The sequence below is a fragment of the Sitophilus oryzae genome, unplaced genomic scaffold, assembly GCF_002938485.1.
Source record: "Sitophilus oryzae breed Bouriz unplaced genomic scaffold, Soryzae_2.0 scaffold_1063_pilon_pilon, whole genome shotgun sequence".
Taxonomy (NCBI): domain Eukaryota; kingdom Metazoa; phylum Arthropoda; class Insecta; order Coleoptera; family Curculionidae; genus Sitophilus; species Sitophilus oryzae.
This window is the reverse complement of record NW_022145686.1, coordinates 1040832-1061677: the sequence shown is the minus strand read 5'-3', so window position 1 is coordinate 1061677 and position 20846 is coordinate 1040832. Positions and strand designations below refer to the sequence as shown.

The 20846-nt window shown below is 30.8% G+C and overlaps 1 protein-coding gene across 1 annotated transcript in view; it reads left to right on the top strand.

Annotated features, from left to right (window-relative positions):
- Window positions 1-5699: 5699 nt before the first annotated feature.
- The window catches only part of LOC115878747 (histone-lysine N-methyltransferase Suv4-20), a 35648-nt gene continuing 20501 nt past the window's right edge, over window positions 5700-20846 (top strand). Inside the window, exons 1-6 of the mRNA XM_030895336.1 lie at window positions 5700-5989; window positions 6612-6934; window positions 13480-14155; window positions 15745-15938; window positions 16043-16208; window positions 17421-17607. Of these exons, the coding sequence (XP_030751196.1) occupies window positions 6626-6934; window positions 13480-14155; window positions 15745-15938; window positions 16043-16208; window positions 17421-17607 (1532 nt within the window). The 5' untranslated portion in view covers window positions 5700-5989; window positions 6612-6625. The remainder of the gene's footprint in view (window positions 5990-6611; window positions 6935-13479; window positions 14156-15744; window positions 15939-16042; window positions 16209-17420; window positions 17608-20846) is intronic.

Genomic DNA, 20846 nt, shown 5'->3' with positions numbered 1-20846 from the left:
GACTTTTGACTAGTGGGACCCTAGATATAAACCATTCGAATAGTTGTAGAGATGGCGAACTTGAATCGATTCATTCTGACGAAGATTCTTTGTGTGAGATGCAGGTACAAAGAATTGACATCGATACGGGACTTATTGTAGTTGATTCGGCGACGGCGAAATTTTCAAAAATTGATATCTAATATTAATGAGTAGTATCTCAGTAATTTATACTGGCTTTATACTTTTTGCAAAAAATCGCGTCAATAGTCCATAAACTGGCGTCAGCGATGGCTATAAGAAATGAAGATCGCTGTCATTTTATATGTAAATTTATATGGGAAATGTCATCGATCGTCATTTTCCCAGCCAACTGGACGCCGTTTTTAATCGATCATACTATAGCTATCATAATGTGATAAATTGATGAGTTATTGCATTTATTGTTTAATTTAGCGGGATATCTACAAACACCGTATTAGTAACGGTGTAATGACCTTTAATTATACCAGTAATTCTATAATGCAAGTTTTATTCATCTGTCAGATTATTTTATCTGTCAAATTCATTCTGTCAATAAAGATATATCAGCCAATGAATTAATAAAATCGATCAAATTCGTTATCTTTACCTATCTAAAGAAGGGATTTTAATTATCTCTAAAAATAAGATAGGTATCGGATTATATGTACTGATGTATTGAAGTACCTGTCAATTAAGTTTTGCTCAATTTTAATTTTATTTTATGCTCAGGTAGTGTGTAATTCATAGAACAGCTATTATCTAATTTTAAGAAGCGCTTAATCGGCTGCTCGCGACCAAGGCTCGCTCTCGTTTCCCGAAAAATTTTTGAGATGTGCTCGGTTCTGAAAAATAATTATCTGCTGAATTGATTAACGACTGACGAGTCTTATAGGAACAATATACGTCAATGGGAGATAGAGGTAACATTTTACTCTGATTTTACCTATGAATTTTACTTAATATAATATAGTTTGATTATAATGTTTGTATCAAAATTTCTTAAAATATCAAGTTAGTTAATAGCAATTTTAGACATATATTTGTTGTCGAAGATGTGGTGATAAGAACTAAAAATTGGTAGTGTTTTATTCATTATTCTCTTTAGAAAAGATGGTTTGTGATCGTAGAGGTATCATTACATTATTTAATATCGTGTAACTTTGAGTTATTAAAATTTCTTAATCTGAGAATATCTTATTTCCCTATAATGCCGAATCTTGACAATTATGGTGATAATTTTGATACCATAATTAGATTATAATTACGCACGTCGTTGTACAAGATTAAAATTAAGACTTAGTTAGTAGTTTCGATTTATATTAAGATCTTTGATTATAATATTGTGTTTATGTCTTGTCTTATTTGAAATATTATGCTTTGTCTGGAAAATAAATGCGGTGGGCGTGTCTGATTATTGCTAGGTACATTTCTATTATATGAGTTACTATTTTGTTCGTATTGCCTAAGCTGTCTACACTGTGATGTTAAATGATTATTTTAAAACAAAATAAACAGGAAATTATTAGAAGAATGATTGTTCAAATATCTTAATTTTGCATATCCTATTCCATGCTTCCATTAGGAAAATATGGTTTATAAATCATATATGCTAAAGAAAATCAAGCATAAATTAGGATTGTAAGAATAGAAATCTTAAGGTTTAGAAATGCAATATATGTATAAGCAGAATTAAACAAGGTAACTGTTAATGTAATGATGAAGCTGATTCTACAATATGTAGTATTTTCGGCAATAAAACGCCTTTGAATTTTTCCGTAGTTGATGGAATTTTCTAAAAGTATTGACTACATGGGCTAGTTTAAAAATCTAAAAAAAACAGTAGACACATCCCTTTTGCATAATTTAAGTGACACGTTTAATTAAGCCCTTTTTAAACGTAGCATTTGTAATCTAGAGCATATTAGATTAATTACAATAATCTAGTGTTTTATTCATTTAATTTTATGACTAGAAAATACATAATAAGCGTTCACGTGTTGTGCGTAAAGTATTAAAATAATAATATTTTGGTTCTTCCCAATTTTGAAACTGTTTATATTGTGTTACCTCTTGTGCCTCCCTTTTAATTTAGTACCAAAAATTAAATCTACTAGTAATTCTTTTTTGATCCTTTGACAATTTTTAATATTGAATCAGCAATTTTATGAAAATGAAGATCGCTGTCATTTTATATTGGAAATGTCCATCAAATGAATTTATTAAATTCAAAATTTATCAGTTGCGTCTTTTCGATCCTACCATTATTATATTTGACAAATGATTTACTACTTTAGCACATATTTGTTTTCTCTATTTTTAAATATTTCCATTTTAACTTTGAAGAGAGAATCGAAGATGTACGCATGCGTAGCAATATTTGTGACTATATGCAGCAAAACTCGTTTCAATTGTCTTAACTTAAATCCACACCAACTACCAAAGAGTAGATAGAAAAAGAGACGACAGTGAACAATAGAAGTCAAACAAATGAGAGACTTTAGATATCATTATCTGGTGAAAACAAAGCTTCCCATGGAGAGTCCCTGCTTTGTCTGTTGCTCAGTGTCCCCAATGTCTACGTCTCGTGTCGGGCTTCTTGCTGCTTCTTGGTGCACCTTCAAGAACTGCCCGTTGCCTCTATCTTCTTCCAAAAACTGGTAGGTTTTCAGTAACGTATATTAATACGGAAATGTAAAATTTTAGTTTAGGTTCTTTTTTCGCAATGCCACTGATAATGATCAAAGAAATAGACCAACTTCGTTGATCTTGTAGTCGCAAAGATAAACAGATAAAGTTCTCTATTTGACTCTATCACCACTTGTTGGGATCTTATCTAACCTATTTTTTTTATAATTAAATTCTTAGTTAATTATTCTTAGTTTTTATTTTATGCTTTTTATCACAAAATATAATTTAGGCTTAAACGTCTATAAAACAAAATTTTGATTAGTTGTTTTCTTGCATTTTGTGCTTTTTAAAGTGTGTTTTCTCCCAGAGTTTTTCGATATATTATCGTTTTGAGTTCTTAAGGTTTAATTTTTAGGTCGTTTTGTTGCGGGACCAAACATGACCATTTCTTAAATAAATAGAAACCAGACACCGAACAAAGTACACGAGTAGCAGGAAGGAAGACTAAAAAATGATGCAACTATTTGTGACTATTTCTTCCAAATTTCATCTTAAGGTAAATGGTTCCACTTTATTTGCATCACCCATCTTTCTGAAAGAATAATAAAATAGGTCTTATTTTTCGTACCTTAAACATTCTTAGTTCACTCCTTTCCCAAGGATCCTGAAAAGTATTTTATACAAATTGTCGAATATATATACATTAACCATAATAAACTAAATGTTCACATCCAAGATCGAAGACATGGTTAGAAGCTTGTAATCGCGAGGATTTATTAAATAAAAATTGAGCAACTCTATTTTTTTGTACATAAACTCCACATTGTGATATTACACTTGTTCAAGTCCATATGTAAAAAAAAATGCACGTAAATAAAACATTTCTTACAAATCGACTTGGTCACTTTCTCTTGTTTACCAACGATATACAAAATATTGCTTTTATTATCTTTATTCCCCGACAAATATGTTTCTAATTATAATTAATTTTATATAATATTTAGAAAACTCATTTTTTTTGTTTCTATTTATTTCTTTACCCATACAGTAACTATTTATAAGCTATACAGGCAAGTTTGTATAATAGTCTATTTCAAATTACCCGCGAAAAAATTACGAAAATTTAAAGGGACAAGCGAGACGAGGTCACTCTCCCCACCACTCAAACATGAAAGGTACCGCGCGAACTGTCGTCTCTTGTCTTATCTACTCTTTGCCATTACCTTAAGACAAATACGTTTAAAGGTAATGGTGTGGATCCGGTGGCTGACCTTGAAACGAGTTTCTGCTGCATATAGCCACAGACACTACGCATGCGCACATCTTCGATGTTGCCAGATTGTAAGTTATTTTGGAATTATTTTCAGTAGAAAACAAATATGTGCTCTGAGTGTTTTGTGTCAATATATACCGTATGATCGAAAAAACGGCGTCCAGTTGGCTGGGAAATGACGATTGAGGACATTTCCCATATAAAATGACAGCGATCTTCATTTCATAGTCATCGCTGACGCTATTTTTTTTTCAATCATAGTACGCGGTATATTATTTATATCAAGGATTTATATATTATTTTAATATTTCGCACAACACGTGAACGCTTATTATGTATTTTCATAGTCAATAAAATTAAATAGAAATAAAACTCTAGATTCCTATAATTAATCTAATTACTCTAGATTATTATGCTACGTTTAAAAAGGGCTTTATTAAAAATTCAAGGAAATTATATGTCCAAGTTCTTCCTTTTTTTAATTTTTTAAATGCTGTAGCTCCATGTCATGTTCATAATAGGTTTTCTGCTACTTTAAGATTTCTCTATTCTGACACCTAATTTATGTGATTTTCTTAGCTATAATATGATTTATAAACCATATTTTTCCTAATGGAAGGATGGAATAGGATATGCAAAATTAAGATATTTTAACATTTATTTTCCAGGCAAAGCATAATATAGTATTAAGATTAAGACATAATAAATATTATAAGAAAGATCTTAATATAAATCACAAACTAAGTCTTAATTTGGTCTTGTATAAACACAGGTATAAAACTAATAAGATCAAACTCAACCTTCACCATATTGTCAAGATTTGGCATTATAGGAAACAAGAAATTGCAGTAAATTAAGAAAAAGAATATCAAAGTACACCATATTAAATACTGTAATGTATTCTACGACACAAACCATCTCCCTTCTAAAGAGAAAAAGATAAAACAAAGCTTATTTTAGTCTTATCAACACTCTTCGATAAAATATATGTCTAAAATTGCTATTAATCCACTAACTTGATATTTTTAAGTAATTATATGATACAAACATTACAATCAAATTATATTATATTAGTAACATTATAGGTAAAATATGTTATCTCTATCTCCCATTGACGTTTATTGTTCTATAAGATTCGTCATGGTAATATTTCAAAACATCAATATACATATAATGAAAACTATTGTTGCCTGTAAATAACTAGAAATTAAATAACTTGAAAGAAATAAAATAATTCTAATAAGTTTAAAACCATTAAGAAAAAATCCGTAAATGATAATTTTTAATTCTAATGTAAATATATAAATAAATATTATTATTATTCAACCACTTCCATATCTCTGTTATTATTACGTACAATTTTATATATTCATAATACTTTCATTTACACAGTCTTCATTATCCTTCTTACCTTAATTTTGGATATCAAGATAAATGTGAAATTATAAAATTAATTACAGAATTTGTATTATTATTATTGATTAACACTCAAAAAAAAATCAACTGCAAATAATTCGAAAATAAACTGCAATTTGGCAACATCGACGATGTGCGCTTGCGTAGTATCGATGATCAAATGCTGCAAATATGGCCTTCAAGGTCAGCCACCGGATCCACACCTTTACCCGTTTAAATTTACATTGTTTACATTTTTATTTGAACGTATTTGCCTTAAGATGTTTTTTGTCTCCTTCCGGCAAATAAAAACAACAATTTTAATGTGAGGGCGAATTTACAGATTCCTATATATTGATTTTATTGAGTTGCAATAAGTGGTCTACAGGTGGAGCCATAGAGACATGTCAAAAATGTTTGTTTCGTGCTAAAAATGATAATTTTCTAAAACATTAGAATTAACAGAAGTAAATACACTACACGGCAATAATTGGCAGTACCTTATTTATTATGTAAAATATATCACATTTCTGTTCTCTACATCTTAAACATTAAGAGAAACAGTAGAAACTAAATTCATTTTGTCAACATAAAGCGTCTGCCATGATGTTTTAAGCGTCGTTTTGGTGTGAGCAGATCTCGAGTTTTTGTATAATGAAGATAAATTGGCCCCAAATTGGAAGTGAATTGGTAATGGTGCAATTTAGTGTTTTTTCAGCAACTTATTATTTATTTGTTTTGTTCTATATAAGTCAGTTTATATGTTAAAAATCAATATAGAAAAAGCCATTTAAATGACAATGAACAAAGTTCGCCATAGAGTATTTCGGTCGAAATTTCGAATTTATTAAAATAAATATGCAATAAAAATTAATATTTGATTAGGTTCGTGTTTCTGATTTTCAATTTTTGTAAAAATTTTATTATCACAACAAATATAGTATTTGGGGAGTGTCAAAATATTGACATTAAAGGCAAAAAAGTTGAAATAGAAGGTCATTTGATGAATATACTTATGTTGTCAATTTCGGTTTGACATTGACCTTGCATTTAAGGGCTGCACACTGCCCACTGCCCACTTCAATGAATTACATTGTGTTATTACTTATATATACCATATGATCGAAAAAATCGGCGACTAGTTGTCTTGGAAATGACGGTCAATGACATTCCCCATTTAATTTTACATATAAAATGACAGCGATCCTCATTTCAAAGCCATCTCTGACGCTGTTTTTTCTAGTACTGTACTTGCACATTATGTATTTTATGCTACAATGTAACTCGATTAACTCACTCAGTCTTTTTATAGTAACAAGAATCAGAATGGTTGTGGATGTGCCTACGAGGTCTCTTCAAAATCTGAAAATGCAGCCTGCTTGTATGACTCCAAAAGAACTTTCCGAGAATGATGACTTGGCTACAGCTTTAGTTCTTGATCCGCATTTAGGATTTACATCACACAAAATGAATGTTCGTTATAGACCGCTCAAAGCTAATACATCACACTTGAAAAAGTTAATCGATGATTTCATTAAAGATCAGGATTATGAAAAAGTTTATAGTTATCTTTCAAGAGGTGAATGGATGCCTAAAATCAGATCAAAAAACCAGCAGAAAAAGCTTCAGGAACATGTAAGCTTGTTATCATTTTTTACAGTTGTGGCTGGTCCTAAAGGACACAAGGGCACCTGCCTACCCATTCGTGAAGATAACAGGAATAAAATAAGTATATAGGGTGTTTCTGAATAAGTGTTTGACATTTCACAGACTGATTTTTCAAATATTTTTAAGGTAAAAATTTCATATATAAAGGTGTTCTAAAATGTTTCGCTTTCGAGATACAGTGTGTCAAATGTCAAAAGTTTTGAGAAAAAAATATTTTTTCTTATTATGTCCAGAGCCTCTCTACATTTTTTTTAGGAAATATGGTATATGTCTTTTCCTTATTAAGGGGTATCTTTGATGAAAAATATTTTCTTAAATTTTTACCAGTACCATTCGTTAACGAATTTTACATATCAAACACCATAATACAATATTTTAGCTACTTTATTAGTACATTTAAATGGTTTTTATTTTTTTAGGCAAAACCCATACATCTGACAAGAAAGCCAAGATACAAAATTTGTTCTAAAATGATTGGGGATTCTAAAAATAATTTATTTTTAGAATATAATTTTATTTTAAGAAATATCGTGGGTATTATTTTTCTTTTCAATATTATTTAGTCGATACCCCGACGAACGCCACTGGTAAAAATTTGAGAAATTATTTTTCATTGAATAATGCCGAAAAGACGTACTAAATCTTATAAAAAATATAGTTTTTAGTGGCTCCAAAGTTTTTCTGACAAAAAAATATTTTTTTCTCAAAGCTTTTGACACACTATCTCAAAAACGAAACATTTTACAATGCCTGTTAATATGAACTTTTTAACTTAAAAAGAACCCTGTGAAATATTGGACACTAATTAAGAAACACCCTGTATAATTGAGTGCATAATGAAATTTTTTTATATCACATTTTATACAATCAGACAATGAGACAATGATGTCATTTCCAGCAGGAACTATAGAAGGATAGAAGTTATGTACCTACTAAAAATAGTAGATAAGCTTTTTTCTTGTGGAGACTGCCTTCATCGTCCTTTAGAACTCACGAGCCGCCACTGATTTTATGTACTAAAATATTTTATACTAAATATTATACATTTTCTTTATGATACATATCCTTATGAAAGTGCTTATACATTCTACTTTTGTTATTAATGTCCTGGCAAGCATGCTGGTGCTAAATGAATAATTTATTGATATTTATATATTAATATTATAATAATATTATTATACATATACAGGGTGTCCCAATATTCCGTGGACATAGACTACGTATTTTTGGAATCAAAATAAATTCATTGAACACAATTTACGTCTCTACAAACTTTTGCACTTGCTTCGTTTGTCCGCTAGAGGGCATTAAACTTTAAAAATATAAACACATTTTTTAAGATCTTTTAAGTACCGTTATTCCAATTTGAATGAGATTTTGGACTATGTTTTGCTAAGTGCTTTAACATTTGACTTTCACAAAAATCAAGAAGTACGAGAAGGGTGAAAATTACCCCCACCCCTACATAAACTTTAGTGTAAATATTTTTCAACTCCACCGACGACAGATCTTCTTTTCGTAAAATGATTCCTCTAGTATTTACTACATTTTCTGTCTCTTGTAAAAAAACGCCAAATCGCATTGTTTTTGAGAAAAAAATTTTTGGACAATTTATTTTCCCAAAGCAGAGACGTTCAACATATACAGGGAGTTCCAATATTCCGTGGACATAGTAGAAGTATTTTTTAAATCAAAATTAGTTAATTAATTGCACATAATTTACCTTTGTACAAAAGTGCTTCGTTTGTCTGTTAGAGGGTATCAACTTAAATTTAAAGGCGTAAATTTTGATGAAATAATATATTTTGTTTCAAACTAAACTCGAACGTTAATTTAAAATTTATTTTTTTTTAAGCTTTTAATCAAGCTTATTATCAAATATAATTTGTGGTACTAGTATAAAATTCCATATTTTCGCCAACTAGATTATTAGAGCATAATAGATTTTATATTTTATGTGCCTCCATTGCTTGATGTGACAAAAACATTTTTTTGGAAATGCTTCGGAAAAATATTCTTTTCCTTAAAAAGTATGCGCGGTGGCGTTTTTTACAAGAGACAAACAATTTAGTAAATACTAGAAGGACCATTTTAGGAAAAAAAAATTGGTCGTCGGTTAAGTTGGAAAGTACATATTTATATTAAAACTTATGTAGGGGTGGGGGTAGTTTTCACCTTTTCCGTACTTCTTGATTTTTGTGAGAGTCAAATGTTAAGGCACTTAGCAAACCATAGACACCCCAAATTTTAAGCAAATCAGAATAACGGTTCTTGAAATATCTAAAAAAAATAAAAAAATGTGTTTATTTTTTTAAATTTTGACGCCCTCTAACGGACAAACGAAGCACTTTTGTATAGAGGTAAATTGTGTCCAATGAACTTATTTTGATTACAAAAATACGTAGTAATTCTATGTCCACGGAATATTGGGACACCCTGTATAATTTATATTAGTATTTTCTACATAAAATTATGGAATTGTGAAGAAGATATTAAGTGTAATTGTTAAAACCGTAATGCAATAATATTACACACACATTTCTGGTCTTTATACAGGGTTATTCAGGATAGTATTATTAGGCGTAGTATTATTATTGTAGCTAAATTATTAGATTTTTATCAATTGTTGTGTTAGAGTAATTTGGGCTACTACCGTATGATCGAAAAAAACGGCCTCCAATTGTCTTGGAAATGACGATTGATGACATTTCCCATATAATTTTATATATAAAATGACAGCGATCTTCAGGGATGGGTAACGACGCGAAGAAAATTAATTTTCTTCGTGTATGTAGAAAAGAAGAAGAGTGCATAGAAAATGTATAAAATCTGAGAACTGGTACAAAATTACGGTATATTTAAAGCCGTTTTTTTAGTTTAGAAGTTTCTTATTCTATGATGGTACTAACTCCCTGAAGATAAGAGACAGTAATCGATTTGAAGACTATTAGAATATTTTTTTCTATTTAATCTGAGGACAGTACAGAAAAGACTGATTTTTTTTTCTTTGAAAGTTTTTATTAATTTTTTTTTAGTTTTATCATAGAAAGCCCTGTGGTTTCTTAAACTATATACATACACTGTGTCAATTTTAAAACTTCCCACCCTTAATATATTTCTTTCAGTTAAAAATATGAAAAATCGGAAAGATACGTCAATTTTATTTGTAACGGGGACACTTTAAATTAATATTTTTAGCCTTTTTCTTTCAACCCCCTAGGAGGGGTAGATGTCACCCTTACAATCTTAAATGGGAATGGGGGTCAAGTGACACATCGTTTTAAAGGGCTTTTAATTATCTTTTCAGTGGTACCCTACTTTGTTGCTTTTTGTCCAGAGGTTTCCGAATAATCGCGTTCCAAAGTTACAGAAACAATTAAATATGCCTGCATTGAGATTTTGGTTTTCAGGCTAGTATGTGTTTACACAAAAATTATTGCAGTGGGTCTCCTTGTAGTACAAATAAATTATTAGAAGATAGGTGGTAACATGGACGTAGCCATTACATTTTTCTAGGGGTGTCAAAATACTAATAAACAGAAAACATCATAACCATTAACGTTTCTTTTCTCAAATTATTTATTATTTTTCTCAAACCCTCATATTTTTAGAGAAGGACATACACAATATCCCCAAAAAGTTAATGTTTGGGCTGGTGTTTTTGGAAATGCTTGAATGAATTGGTCCTTTATTTATTGAAGGAAACTTCTAACTCAAATTGATGCAGAGGGTAATGCAGTTTTACAGGAGGATTTGTTAACATTCCAGAAGGACGGTGCTCCACCTCATTTTCTTCCGGTCCGACAGTGGTTAAATGAGAGATTTCCGGGTACATGGATTGGCCGAAGTGGACCAATTGAATGGCCTCCAAGATAACCGGATTTAACACCCTTAGACTTCTTTCTTTTGGGACATCTTAAATCCAATGTTTATAAAACACAACCTACTGATATTGATGATCGTAAAAGGCGAATTACAGCAGAATGCCGGTCAATTCCCGGTGAAGTTTACCGAAATGTTAGGGAGGAGTTTGAAAAGAGACTATTATTGTTTACAGGAAAATGGACAACATTTTGAACAACTTATAAGATAGGGCATGTAGTAAGTGGTGTAACCTTATATTCTAATCATTTGTACTACAAGGAGATCCATTGCAATCATTTTTGTGTAAACACACTATCCTGAAAACCAAAATCTCAATGCAGACATATTTAATTGTTTCTGCAACTTTGAAACACGATTATTCGGAAACCTCTGGAAAAAAGCTACAAAGTAGGATACCACTAAAAAGAGAATTAAACGCCCTTTAAAACGATGTGCCACTTGACCCCCATTCCCATTTAAGATTGTAAGAGTGACATCTACCCCTCCTAGGGGGTTGAAAGAAAATAGCTAAAAATATTCATTTAAAGTATCCCCCTCTCAAATAAAATTGACGTGTCTTTACGATTTTTTTATAATTTTAACTGCAAGAAAGATATTAAGGGTGGGAAGTTTTAAAATTGACACAGTGTATAATAATAACTAGTGTAGTGTGTAGTTCTTACTTTCATTATGTTTGATGTTTTCACAGTTTACAGAATCACACAGAATTATTCTGTAAAGTTTAATCTAACATTGAATTTTTTTTTAAACGTAAAACATACTATAGCAAAGTTTATAGTGTGTCTAACAATATAGGGAAGATTTCGACAGACGACGTCCAAAAAATGACACAAAAAATACGATATGCCTATGCATTATACTGACACGAATCCTCCCGAAATTAATAGTTTTTTTGACATACCATATACTATCCATTTGTAGATATATCGTTATTAGTTTATTTCTCGTACTAATCGTTGTGATTAAAGTATTTGAAATAAATATAAACTCAAAAATGGCTTACAATATACAAAACTAATTTTCTACGTCTGGATATGTAAAAAATGTAGAAAATTAGTTGGTGTAGAAAATTAATTTTTTGCGTGTAAAAATTACGGTAGATTATAAAAAAAAATTCTACCGATTGGGTACGTTTACAGATTGTGTTATTACTTGTATATACCATATGATCGAAAAAACCGGCGACTAGTTGTCTTGCCCTAAATTATTTATTAATATTATATATTTTATATAATATTTATACATTTATATATAAAAACCAGCTGTTATGTTTGGTGCCGGAGTCGGCGCCCGTTCCGACAGTTGTATTTAATTTTATTGTATTTGTTTTTATTGTTTTCATCTAGTTTTTTCCTAGCTTGTCTTGGCCGGTTGAAAGATGCCCAAATCGTATTTTTAATCATATCTCAATTTTTTCACTCACTTGGTATTTCGAGTCAAATTGTCGTTATGAACCGCATGTTACAATTTCAAATAAACCATATGAGAAAATGTCAAAAGTTGATATATGATATGTCATTCTATTCAGAGTGTCATTTTCTATCGAATAAAGTAGAAACATACCGAGTGTGCCATTTAAAAATTAAAAGTTGTAATCATTTCCGGTGAAACAGGAAATTAAATATGTCAATAAATCCTAATTTATGCCATATACTAACATACCAAATCTCGTTTTTTTATCTGAAAAATTAAAAAAGTTATAGGGGGTAGGGTTTCCATACGTCCGGATTTACTCGGACATGTATAGTACCGTATGATCGAGAAAAAACGGCGTCCAGTTGGCTTGGAAATGACGATCGATGACATTCCCCATTTAATTTTACATATAAACTGACAGCGACCCTCATTTCATAGCCAACGCTGACGCTGTTTTTTTTTTCGATCATACGGTATATTCAAAACATTTCAGTGCTTATACTATTTTTTGGCCTTTAAAGCTTAAATAGGTCTAGGGAAAGGAAGCTTAAAATAATTGTTATTTTTTTTACTAAATTTTCACAAAATTGTTTTCAAAAACGGTAAGATTTAAGTGAGATAAACCTTAATCAAATTACCTTTATTTTAATTATTGTAGAAATTAAAAATTTGTAATATACAGTTTTAAATTGGGACACTATACCTAATAAAAATAATATAAATTTGTAGCTCTAATAGTCCTACAATGACACCGACAATAACAATTGAAGGGTTCAGGGGAAAACATATAAGCGTCAATTTCTTTCTTAATTTAGGGTTTTACAATATTATACTAGATCTATCTGGCCCCTACAAAATGTAAAAGCTCTGCAGGGCATTAATTTGTTAAATCCTATGATATATGCCCAGTAAAAATATACATACAGGGAAAGATCCTGATCCTCTCCTGTAAAATTATTAAAATGGCGCTTATCGTGATTTTCCCCTGTATCCTTCAATTTCTATATGTCTGACAATTTAGCAACAATACGCGTCATATAATGCGATTAACCCTGTTAAATTAAATAAGTATAAATGTTTCTTGTAAAATATAATAACAAAATAAATAATTAGTCATCTCAATAATAACACAAGTGTGCTTGATAGATTTAAAAAAGTTGCAAAATAGTACATAGATCCAGTTCATCCTTGTTAATTATTTGTTTTATTAGATTTATAGGTATCTTAGAGTATTTGATAGAGACTCAGGTTTTGTAATAGAACCATGCTATAGATACTCCTTAGAAGGTCAAAAAGGGGCAAAAATATCAGCTACAAAGAGGTGGTACAAGAATGATAAAATTGAATGTCTAGTAGGGTGTATAGCAGAGTTAACTGAGCAAGAAGAAAAACAACTTCTTCATCCAGGAAAAAATGATTTTTCTGTTATGTACAGCTGTAGAAAAAACTGTGCTCAACTTTGGTTAGGACCTGCTGCATATATTAATCATGACTGTAGAGCAAATTGTAAATTTGTTGCTACTGGACGTGACACTGCTTGTGTTAAAGTTTTGAGAGACATTGAAGTTGGTGAAGAGATTACCTGTTTTTATGGAGAAGATTTTTTTGGTGATAAAAATTGTTACTGTGAGTGTGAAACATGTGAAAGAAGAAAAATGGGCGCATTTGCAAAAGAATCTGAACAAAAGGAAGAAAACGGTTACAGGTTAAGAGAGACTGACAATAGACTAAATAGGACTAAAACTAAAGTAATACACAATAATCATAAAGAAGAAAATCAATATAATGATTGTTTGCAAAATAATAAAGTTGTTACTCCCTTAAGCATAAAAGAACTGCGTCAAAAGGGTCTTACTAAATATGATGCTGAAATGCTAATAGCACAAGGTACCTATGATTAAAAATAAATGGCGTCATGGTCAAAATTGATATAAAAACTTGTCTAAAGTTACACTTTAATATAGAAAAATGTAAAGTATATCTAGTAGAAATGGTGTGATTCAAGTGTGTGGTAAAACTAGTAATTTGAAAATTTGATTTGTTGTTTGTTATCACTACTTACTAATTTCTGTATAAAATATTTTTTTGGTTAAGTTTTTTGTCAGTGCGTAATAAATGACTTCTAGAGGTCTATCCGAGATATATTACCAATATTCGTATTTTCAAAAGTAACTGTGACGCCGTTTTTATTCAGCTACAACGTATTATACTGGATGACAATGACTCGATTCACATTTACTTCTTTTTTTCTCATATAGGTATGTTTACTTCATATAAATTTAAAACTTGGGTATAATAATATATTGATCAAAAATCATCACATTTTCCATTAAAAAGAGTTGAATATTACTTCCGGTTTAACCGGAAGTTGTCGTAAGCAAAGGATCTTAAATAGCTCCTGTATATATTTTTATATACTTAAATATGTCACAAGTTGGTTTTATTTTTCTAAATGGCGTCGTAGAGCGGATTTATTCCAAATTTAGTATGGCGAGATTTGAGGTTACTAATAATCATTATGTTAAACCAGTCCTTTCGTCAAACTATCTTTTTCGGTGTTACGTTAATGTCAATTCTTTGTTGGTCCAGTCTATTTTCTCCAGCGAAAAATTCTTCTTAATATTCTTTCAAATCAGATGGCCTTGTCTTTTAAGTCTTCTTGTAGATGTTTTTTAAGTCTTGTTCTGTTGTGTGTGTTCATCTTGGTTAAAATGAGATCAATTTCATTCCTAGTTTCGCCATTACGAGCTTGCAATGCATATTTTCTATTTGGATTCTTCTTAAACTATGTATTGACTACGAACAGGTTTGATGATATGCATATATTACAGATCTGTGTCCTCTGTCCTCTTTTATTTCACCCCCAATTCCAAATTTTCCCACTTGTTCTTGTTCTTGTCCCCTGTCAGATACTTGAAATAGTATAGTAAGTTTTTCCTACGAGCCCGGCAACAGTGCGTCGGGCATCTCTAGCTCCTATAATAAAAAACTTAGGAATTTCGTATAATTGCCAACACTTACAGGATGAGTTTCAGGAAAATATTTTAACTTTTACAGGGTAGCTCAAAAAAGTGCGAGTGGATCGGGATGATTTTTTTTAAATGGAACATAAAAATACTTGTATATTAGCCTCTCATTACCCCTGTATATTATTGCATTTTTGGCTTCCTTTCTGATCACTTTACATAATCCTAAGATATTAAATATGTTTTTGTAATTTATTTATGATCTATATGAAAAAAATATACTGGGTGTAATTTAAAATACTAAGTTTGAGCCTCTCTTCCAATTAAACAAGAAGCAGATTTCAATTGTTTTTTAATGAAAAATATTCGTTTTTATAGACTATATATTATGTTGTATCCAATTTTAAATATATTTGATTAAAGAGAATTAAATGAAGATCTGTGCAGGGATTACATTGTCACCTAGTATATTGAGTATACAATATTATATAGTCGGAGTTGAATTTTTAGGTTGTAAGTTTTCTGATATTGGAGAATTTCAAACTTTGAAACGAAGTAGCCGTAGTAGTTCAGGTTCAAATAGCAGTGAGAATAATAAAAGCTGTACTGAAAAAAAATCTGTGATAAATAGGGAGACGAAAATCTCATCTGTAAGTTCTAGGACAGCGCGTTTACAAAGAAGGCAAGCACAAAGAGCAAATCAGGTAATACTGTTTAGGCACAACATTTTAGCACTTATTGTAACATTTGTGTACAGACAAATGCTGATTTTGGACAGTATAAAGCACATGTGGATGGCTATTTTTAGGAACTAATGCAAGCCGCTACACAAGGCATTTCCAGATCAAATTTGTTAGATGATTTGCAAAGTAATGCAAGCAGTTGTCCAAGTACTTTTAGTGATAATGATCCAGTCTGTGATGCAACTCAACAAAACAAGTTATTTAATGACAGCCATGAAAGTGGTAAACTAGGTAAAACATTTTTCAATAATTTATGATTCTAAATCTTTTTAACAGTTGAAAAGGACATGGAAATCCAAATTACGATTTTTTTAATTAAATTTTAAGTGCCTTAAAATGGCTTGTAACTTTGAAAATGTTCTTTTATTTGTAACTTATTGTTTATCTCAGTAAGTTTTACCCGATCTCAAATGCCTTAAAAATTAGACATTAATATAGATTCAATAGGATATTACCAAGATTTCTAACATACCCGATATTACAACCAATCGAAATAAAACTAAAAAGTTACAATTGAACTGTAAATAAAATAGCTTATTCTCATTCAGTATCTACTACCAACTGACAATAATAACAGAATCTAACGTTTTTGCATATCTTTATTATGATTTAGCCAATTTTTTAAATAAAAAATCAAAGTCTGACATTTCAAGTTCAGAGTAATGGCGTGTTTGACCTCACTTATGGAAAACGAATTCACGAAAGGTGATGATTGCTTCAGAATCTTTTTTTTTTCGGAAATTATATTGGATGTTATTCGCAGCGTAGACGAACAACGCTTGTAACTGTTCCACTACAACATAATAAATTTCAATATTTTAACGTATTGTTGCGTTTTTCGTCGGTTCCGTGTGGATAGAAAGTCACGATTTATTTAAACACAATTTATTTAACACTAATTAACAAAATAAAACAATAACGATAAAAGACTTAAAGAACTATTTATAACTTATTTACAATTTATCTAACTATTTATCTAACAGGAATTTATTTTGAATATAGCGCGGCGATTGTAGCTGTACGCGTTGACCGGTTGTTTTTCTCTGTCCTCCTCAGGCCTCAGGCGTCTGCTTATATATGAGAGCAACAGACAATCCAGATTTGTCTCGACAATTCTTATTCGTTCTAGAACGTCGGCGTCGCTGGGCGTATGAGTCATAGGCGAGTGGCCAGGCCTAAGGCCGAGTTCACACGGCACGGGTCCGCAACAGTATTTAATAATAGGAATAAATAATACAGAATCAAGTACGCTAGAATGGTCGTTCTTTAGTGACACTCATCCTCTGTTGCTTTTCTCGTTTAATGTTCATGAGTGACTTAAATTAGTGAAAATATGAAAATATTTTACAATAAAAACCAATAAGTTGTTCTTCAACTGTTTAAAGATTTAGAATCAGGTCTCCATAGTTAATTTAGCCTCTGCGAATAATTATTAATTTTCAGAAGTGACTTCAGAGGAATCTGCAGGAATTACTTTAAGAAATCATAAATGTCTAGGTGATTTGATGTTAGATTCAACTAGCTCTTTGTCAGCTGCTTTGGAATTAGATTGTCAAGAATGCAATGGAGTTAACAATAATCACACTTTGAAAAGAACTTGCAATTTAGATAGAAATAGAAAAATTTCAAAGTAAGTGTTTTTCAATTTTTTTTTGTTTCTACGCAAGAGAAAAAAATAATAATTTTTTACTTTATGGCAATCATGTCGGACTATTTTCATATTTTTAATACAGATACGATTATGAATGTAAATGGGAAAAACGATGAAATTCGGTTTTGACTAATACTCTGGGCTGACTTTTTTAGTTAGATTTATTTTATTGGTGAATTTTACTGCGGATCAGCAAAATAGTTCATCACATTAAAATTAAAATTAAGAAGGCGTCCTTTAGGCGGCACACATCATAATCCCAACCCGAAGCTATTTTTTTCAGTAAAATTCTGCCTCGTTGTAGTTTCCTGTGATACGCATTGTATTAAGTGGGATTTTAATTTTAATTGGGCAAGGGTGTTTAGATAATGGACGGTCGACATTGTTGACTTTTCTTGTACTACTAGCAATACAAAAAAAATCGACAATTAAATCAAAAATGATGAGTTATCAAAGAATATACCAGTTAAATATAAAACTGCCTCTGCACTATTCTCGAAATAACCCGAAGTAGGTAAAGATCTAACAGTGAAGGGTGATTTCGTAGTTCCTCGTCTACCTTTACCTGGTCTCGGCTTATTTTCATTTGACGAAATAACTCTCTTCACCGTTCGACTTTGATCTATTTCGGCCTATTTCACCAGTAGTGTAGTGGTTTAGAATGTACCGGGTAGCCAACTAAGAATGGACGCCGGCTGTATTTCAGAAACTACTTATCGTATCACTTTGGGAAAAAAATTATATTTATATATAAAGTAAATCGACCAAGAGAAATCGCTGGAAATTATTTTCAAGTTCGAAAAATGTCCGCTGGGGGGCGTTTCTCTGATAGCCAAACAGAAAACAGGGGTTTTCTCAAAATAATTCAGGTGAACAGGTATTTTAAATATTACTATTGTAATCATCGAGAAATTTGTAATTTTTTTGATATAGAGTGTTTTGCTCTATCTCATAAAATAAAATGGTGGGGAAGGTTAAACTTGCTTTTATTAAAATAAGGATAACTCGTCTGGTTTGGGTTACCCGGTTCAAACAAACTAGGGCTCGTTTAAAAGAGCTTTTCTTCCTTAATAGTCTTCAGTAGAAATGTTGTTTCCATAATTTTTGTCGTGGTATCTAGAGGGCGCTATAACAGATATTGCGCTTTTGCATAAAAAATTTAAATAGAAGGCTATATTTCTCTTTGCACAGTTAAATAGAGCACAAAATTTCCAATATACAAGGTCAAACCGCAACTTTCTATCTTCTTTCTAACCGGAGATATTAAGAGAACAAATCATGTTAGGCTGCCGCTTAGGATTATATGGTCTAAAAATTATAGTAGTAGGCTAGGAAACAAAAAGAGGTAAACTGGTTACGTCAAAATATCAAAACATATATTTTAATTTCATTTTAATACCATTTAATTGTTATTTATCCATGTTCGTTCATGATTCGACCCCATAAATTAAAACCCAGGCATATTGAATCCCATGACCTAGCTGGCCGTGGAAATATGCCGCTCCAGCGTCTCTATCAACTAAAGTAAGTGGTATCCAGAAGCCCCGCACATAGCAAAATAAGCGGCACAACTGTATCAACTACACCAACTGCATTCATGATGCCCTTACATTCATGATCCCCTTACAAAATTGGCAATTCATTTCTTAGAAATTATGGATAGTTCATTTCATTCAGATAATTAAAAAAGTCCAATCATTTGCCATCCTAGAATTACTGCCTAGAAAACGCCCGAAATTCGGATGCATAAAAACTGAACTTAAACGTTTTGATATTTTGATGTAACCAATTTACCGCTTTTTGTTTCCTAGCCTACTACTATAATTTTTAGACCATATAATCCTAAGCGGCAGCCTAACATGATTTGTTCTCTTAATATCTCCGTTTAGAGAGGAGATAGAAAGTTACGGTTTGCGCTGATATTTTGGAAATTTTGTGCTCTATTTAACTGTGCAAAGAGAAATATAGCCTCCTATTTAAATCTTTTATGCAATGGCGCAATATCTGTTATGATGTCAAACATCGCCCTCTAGCTACTACGAAAAAAATTATGGAAACAACATTTAAACTGGAAATCATTAAGGAAGAAAAGCTCTTTTAAACGAGCCCTTAGTTTGTTTAAATCGGGTAACCCAAACCAGAGTTATCCTTATTTTAATAAAAGCAAGTTTAACCTCCCCCCACCACTTTATTTTATGAGATAGAGCAAAATACTCTATATCAAAAAAATTATAAATTTCTCGATGATTAGAATCAAAGATATTTAAACTCAAGAGATACAATTGTTTACCTTTTTCCTTCATCGGCCATTATTCTATCTTTATTTTCGCATCTCACTTTCACCGAAAACATTTGCCAGATTTACCTGTATATTGGTATTAGTATTCGATTAAATACCACAACCAATTATTAAGTAATAAATAATTTCGTTATATTTCTATAATATATCAAGTACATTAATTTGCTAACGTCAATTTTTTCATTTAATGCTTAACTGCTTAATTATTTTAAATTTTATAATGGAATAAAAATATCATGATCGTGTTTCTTTTAATAATAAAAAGCAGTTTGGCAACGTCAGTTTTAGAAATATGCCGGCGTAGTACAACGGATTTCGATGATAAATGAAAATTCCTAGATTCTCCTGTTGCGATGTTGCTATGCCGCCGATCAAGCTCCGTATTCTTTATTTGCAGTATTATAGTATTTTTGCGTTATTTTGTGGACTTCTGTGGACATTAATTTGAAAATATGGTGCATTCATGTATTGTGTACAAGAGAGTGTATCATTTAAATCCAAATTTAACTTTTCACCGGTAAATAAAAATAAGTAGGGTTAGGTATATTATCATATCCTCTTCTCCGTAGATCAGAGGCGGACCTAGACATAAAAAATAGCAGATTTCTAAATTATATTTATTTTTAGGTTTATTTTTTAAATTGTATATTTATTAATTTATTATGTTTTTTAAATTATATATTTATTAATTAAATTATTTGTAGAAAAAAGGTACATGTGATACATACTAATTACTAATAACTTAATAACAATTTCTGTTTCCCTTTTAAGAAAGGGTATTGAATAAGTATAATCTAGGTACCCACTTGGGTTTGACAAATCATTCCTACCTTTTGTGAAAATTTTATTGGGGTGTACCAAAAATGGAATTTTGCGGCCTTTTTTCCTTTGCAAACCAGAGAAAAAAACTAAATATTTT